Source organism: Schistocerca nitens, chromosome 9 (assembly GCF_023898315.1).
Source record: "Schistocerca nitens isolate TAMUIC-IGC-003100 chromosome 9, iqSchNite1.1, whole genome shotgun sequence".
In the NCBI taxonomy this organism is placed as follows: domain Eukaryota; kingdom Metazoa; phylum Arthropoda; class Insecta; order Orthoptera; family Acrididae; genus Schistocerca; species Schistocerca nitens.
Genome location: NC_064622.1, coordinates 261223650 through 261229841, shown reverse-complemented (window position 1 = coordinate 261229841; position 6192 = coordinate 261223650). Strand labels below are relative to the sequence as shown.

The 6192-nt window shown below is 39.4% G+C and overlaps 1 protein-coding gene across 3 annotated transcripts in view; it reads left to right on the top strand.

Annotated features, from left to right (window-relative positions):
* The first annotated feature begins 1964 nt into the window (after positions 1 to 1964).
* LOC126203290 (coiled-coil domain-containing protein 6) overlaps positions 1965 to 6192 on the top strand; it is a 68223-nt gene continuing 63995 nt past the window's right edge. Inside the window, exons 1-3 of one of the 3 annotated variants that reach the window (XM_049937549.1) lie at positions 1965 to 2086; positions 2212 to 2456; positions 2606 to 2755. In XM_049937549.1, the coding sequence (XP_049793506.1) occupies positions 2241 to 2456; positions 2606 to 2755 (366 nt within the window). In that variant the 5' untranslated portion in view covers positions 1965 to 2086; positions 2212 to 2240. Of the gene's footprint in view, positions 2124 to 2211; positions 2457 to 2605; positions 2756 to 6192 lie in introns of all 3 variants that reach the window. The other 2 variants (XM_049937548.1, XM_049937547.1) reach the window with 2 other exon arrangements.

Below are 6192 nucleotides of genomic sequence, written 5' to 3'. Positions count from 1 at the left end.
AGTACTTAACTGAACTTAAACTAACTTACGCTAAGGACAATGCACAAACCCATAACATTTTTGAAAATGTAGTCAGCGATCTTAAAATTTTAATTTTAACACATACCCATGCCCAAGGGAGGACTCGAACCTCCGACGTGGGAGGGGGGAGGGAGCCCGCGCGAACCTGATTTCCCGAATTTAGGCAGGAAGAACTGAGAGAATAAGCATGTACAGCATAACGGTAGACGATATTGTGTTTTTCATTTATAATTACGTTTCTCTGCCAAGAAACCATGGAAGAATCAGTCAGCATTCCCCCCTCTTACATGATAAGCATAGCTATAGTCTACACACCTGCGTTCACAACAATAGTGTTACGTATGGTTAAATGAAAGACTGATAATACTAAGAGTACTACACAATTTTATATTCTGTAAATTGTGATGTCAAAGTTTTCCGGGTTGTGATTTGTCCACACATGTGCGATTTCGGAGCAATCGATCGTCCATGTGACAGATCGCTGCCATCCGTCGCTTGTTTGTGGGGTCCTGCGCAGTCAACAGCTTATACCTTAGAAAAGCATAGGCTATAGAATGTAGGTCCTATGCATGTTATACATTTTTATTTAGCGATTTACAGTATGAGTAATATGACTACTACAAGAGTTGGATTACGCCTCGCAGCCACTTTGAATCGGCATGGCTCAAGAGAGTGGCTTTGTTTTCTGTCTTCAGCCTTCCATCATTTGGACCATAGGTCACTAATGTTTTCTCACAGCTGGCAGGATAACTGACAAAATGACAAGTACGGACTGCACCATTATTTTGTACTACATCTAGGTACAATAATTTAAAATGATAATGTTAAGTTTAAGGTACACAGCAGCCAGGAGGTCTCCTATTATTCAAAAAATAATATTTAAGATCTCCATTTTCATCTAAAAATAATATTTAAACAAATTGTATCACAATGTCCTGTTTTCCATACGTTTCATCATGCTTACTTAGAACCATCTGCGGGTAGGATCAACTGATGTTGCAGGCCGGGTCCGGCCTGTGGGTCGTAGCTTGGTGACACTACCAAATCACAAAAAATAAAGCTTGCGCTTGAATGCCTTGTTACATCCTTTCTTGCTTTTTTTCTAATAAAGAAGATGGTATTTTCTCACTGTAAATTAAAAATTCTGTTAGTTATACTCGCTTTTCTTCACCTACACTTTAGAAACCATCTGACGCTGTATGAGCCGCAGAGGGTAGCCACCAGTTCTCTAGGATAAAAGTTTTCTTTTTCTCCTGTGCAGTTGGATTCTTGTACTATGACTCATGCCCAAATTCAGTTAAAAAAGGATGCCAATTTTAGTCTTGGCCCTGTTGGGTTAATTTTTGAGGACGCCTATGTGGTGAACCTAAATATTGCGTGGAACCACATACGCCATTGAACTCAATGCAAGTTTTACTTTCTGAAGTGCTGCGAGCGATTTCTTAATGTATGCATACCTAGTTGGATTCAAGCCCCGCTCGTCTTTGAGATGAAAATTATGTTCGAAGAACAGAATACATCATACGTTCCGCGTGCAATTATTGGTGTTCGGAAGACAAAAACGGGCTTGAGTTTAATCTGCAACGAAAACTTCTGCAGCTACAGAATAACTGCTCTGTCAAACGTAAATATATTGGGCTGCTTCTGTTTCCAATTCTTCGCTATTTATGCATGATTTTCAATATAATTTGACTCAACAATTACGCACAACTAAGACTTAAATTGACATATATGTACTCTAAGTTATCGTTGTTTCCAATGTCTTACTGAGTAGTAGCGTGGCGAGTACAGTAATTTCATTTCATAAAATATCTCGCTATTGTTTTGCCTTAAATATTTTGTGAGGGGCAACGTTTAATTATTCCCCTATAGTCGACACCACAACGCTACTGCCACTGGAACTGGATGTAACTCTTGTGAAGTTCTTTGCAGCAGTACTCGTAGTTTCTATAGTCATTGCCAGATAGCGTTTATTCTCCCCGAATAAAAACACGTAAAAACTTGAATAACGCGAAGGTTGTAGTTTGTTTAAAAGCCGACAAGGTATTAGAAGATAGAGCTGAAGGTAAGAAAAACACTGGACCCTGGGCCATGTAAGTTATGTGAGTAATGTCCAAACAAATGAAGTTGTTCCGTATATGTGTATTTTTGCGGTGTTATTGTACTATATTCATTTTTATGTGTTTTAAGATCGAGGCCCACGTTGAGATTAAGCAAACATGGCGGATAGTGCCAGTGAGAGTGACTCAAGTTCCATCGATGGAGGTCCAATAATGATGCCACCGTCCCCCGTAACCCGGGAACAGTTACAAAAAAGAATAGAGTCGTTGCAGCAGCAGAACAGAGTGCTTAAAGTGGAATTGGAGACCTATAAATTAAGAGTGAAGGCGTTGCAAGAAGAGAACAGAGGACTGCGGCAAGCATCTGTGATAATCGTAAGTTTGGCGTTTTTGAATTAATGTTTGATAGTCTGCGCTTGTACTATGAACGCAGCACATTACTGAAAATACATATTATTGGCGTAAAATGGTTATTAGTGATAATATTACGTCGTAACACCTCTGGCGTGCATCCATGTTCACAGCAAGCTAAAGCAGAACAAGAGGAAGAATTCATTAGTAACACGCTTTTGAAAAAGATTCAGGCCCTGAAGAAGGAGAAAGAGACTTTGGCGCATCATTATGAACAAGAAGAAGAGTGTCTTACGAATGACCTGTCAAGAAAGCTCAACCAGGTGAGGTTATAAACGTGTTTCGTGCTGAATGTATGGATTTGGTAGTTTCCAGTCTCTAGCAGTTATTAAAAGAGCAATAATAATTTTGTGAGAAAATTTGTGTACGTCAACCTACTTCAGAAGTACGTACGCACCGAACTGTTTTAAGTTCGTCTTCTGTCAAGATATTGCACAGGGTATTGCAGGGTTTGGTTACAAGCAGTGCAGACCAAATGTTTTGTCGTGCGTTTTCACTTGATAAAACGCAATGGATTTCCGGGTAAGCATTTTATCATAAATTTTTAACTTTTATTGGGGTGGGCCTAATTAACTGTGTTAGCAGAGACAGCTTATGCTCCACGTCATGGCTTTGTTTACTTGTACAAATGTGCTTCATGATGGGGCACTAAAAATATTTTTGTTTCTTTTAAAATTCCCTTCTTGTGGTAAAGTGCGTTATTACAGATACGAGAAATCCCATGTTGTGTACATAAATATTAGTTGCTCACAAAAAAAAGAGAACATCTGTTCCTAAGTACAACTTGTAATTACAGTAGCACTATGGTAGTTCCCTTTCATGTCCATGTTATGTTGTAGGGTATGCACAATTCTGCATAAGCTGCTGGTTCAGCAACTTTTAAAATTTTTACATTTCGAAGATTGTAATTCTCATTTCAGGTTTCTTGCTCTCTTGATATGTAGAACTGTTGCCTATAAGTGTCACTTTCCTCCTCACCAGCTGAATATATTTTAATGCCTGACACGGTCAATATGAATTTATGTGTTTTGAAACATATACGCAGCCCAAAAGAGTCATAATATTACAAGTACAAACATGTGTTTACGTAGTTTTTGATATATTTTTTTTCCTGAATCTTCTTTTTGCTCGTCTCTAAATTGTAAAACCATTTTAATTGATTTGATTGATCTCGCTCTGCAGTACTATTCTGGTTTAAATTTTATTTGCAGCCGTGGCGGTGTGGTGCGTTGATGTCGGCAATGACTTTTGAATGCTGAGAATTGAATGCTGTTCATATTAACTCAGACATTTTGTTATAAAATGATGCTTTATGATGATAATTAATTTACTGAGCCGAGAAGGGTACATACAAGAACCTGCCAATCACAGAACAAGGATAGCATTAATTATTCGCTTAATGGCCAGTTGTTGCCCACGTCGCCGCACTATGCCGCTACTGCATCTTCTGGTTCCATAAGTAAAATTCTACCCTCTTCTGTATGGCAATAAAAGCTAGTGTCTCAGAAATGTTTTGATATCAGCTTTATCTGTTTTGGTATCTTGTATTTCCTCAGGATATGGATAATGTGTAATTTTTCATTTTTATATCTTCATGAAATACGTGAAACAATCGAAAGCTGTTTTAGAGATGTGTTTTATATGATTTCATTTTGACATGCGACTAATTTGCTGACAAGTAGTTTATATTTTTTCATTTGCCATAGTTGTACTATGAACTGCACAAAACTGAGTAATTGTGCTACCTGGAAGTGTAATAACCACTTCAAATTGTTCTCATTATAAACCACCAAATCATATAACCTCTTTTCAAGGCGTCACTCCGTTCCTGTGATCTTCCAAGCCCTTTGCTGTGTCGGGCACAACTATGAGTAATTTCCAGGAATCATTGCCTGTCGAATGCGCAGGCCCCTAGTAATGTGTAATCGATTGTGCAACTCCGTGTCATGCACGACTCAGAAATATGGAAGCGTCCGATCCCACCCGGATGCTTTGACCCATGATGTCACAAATATGGCGGAAACAAAAACAAACACACACACACTTTCCACAAGAAGCCTAATGACACTAACGGGACAAGCGCAGAAAATGGGGTGTTTTGGGTGGGGGGCAAACTAAATATAAACAAATTTAGACGCCTTGCGTATCTACAACGTGTAAGTGAAGACAGCCATGCATGAATACCCACCCACCTCCCCAGGGGTCGTAACCCCTGCAACCCATAGAAGATAAAGATGCTTCAGTAGCTGATTAGTGTTTTTTGTCTTTAAAAAAAAATCTCACGGGATAGAACGAACAGATCAGAAAGATAAATATAATAAACTAAAACAGAAATTGGAGGAAACAGATAATTAAAGTAAGTAATAAGTGTTTTTAAATTTAAAAAAATCTCACGAGATAGAACAAACAGTTCAGAAAAGTAAATAAAATAAGATAAAACAGAACTGGAGACAGCCACACTCAAACCAAACTCCGCGCCGTCATGACGTCACACACGACAACACCCTTACGTCACGGGTCAAAGACGACGCGTGGGATCGGACGCTTCTGTCGACCCCATGACTCTTTGTGCATGAATTGTGGTGAATGATTAGTACACTGGCAGGGGAGCACAGCTTATTAGTTTGTTTGTGTATAGCAATAAGTGAATGTGTTACAGTTTCAAGTGCCGATAGTCTCATAATGAAATCTAATTCCTTGGTTATGTAGTGTGGGAAGTTGTTCGAAATTTTGTTGGTACCCGAATTGCTTCCAAATGAGGATAGCAAGAAGCGTATAGAATGTCATGAAGTCAGCTATGTGTAACTTTGGAAGAAAGGTGCAGAAGCTTATTTGCCTTCGCCGTTGTAGTGTACACAGTGTTACAAGAGAACATCAATAAGAAAGAACACATTGCTTAACAATTCAAAGTTATCCATTGAGAAGAACATCATTTTAATTTCTTGTACTGTATGCTACAAGCAACAGCTTCTGAAGCATGATTGTCCATGAAAATTGTGTGCCCAGAAGTCTGTTGGTCATAGTATGAATGAGATTGTTCCAATCGGAGGACAAAACAGAGAGGATGACCATTGGAAAAATGAAGTTTAACATATTTTGGTATTTGGTGCCATTGAGAGATAGTGCTGCAAGTGCTTTCTGTCAAGGGGGAAGAAAGCTCTAGTCTCTCTGATAAAGCACTTAATACGCATCATAGAGTTTTGCATCACTCTGGCTCCCAGAACTCTTGAAGATAGCCATTGACTGTGAATATTGTATCTCAGACATAGTACCTTTGACAGTTCCGAGATGTCACTAAAGCCGCCCAAAGATGTAAACAACCATGCATGAGCAGTGCCTATTAGACAGACGGGGTCCGACAGCCGATCAGTTCCAGTCATTCCACCAGGACGGAGATATACAGCTCATGTTGTCTGTCGTTCAACCGTGCCTAGATGGTCAATACCGTGGTTCAATTGCGTCTGCATTGTTACTTTGAGTTAGGAATGGCTGTCAAGGGAAGTGCCCAGGTGTGTCTGAGCAAACCAGAGTGATGTTGTTCAGACATGGAGGAGATACAGATGGACAGGAACTGTCAATGACATTTCTCACTCACTCCGCCCAATGGCTACTACTGCAGTGGATGACCACTACCCACGGATTATGGCTTGAAGGAATCCTGACAGAAACGACACCAAGTGGAATAATGCTTTTCATGCAG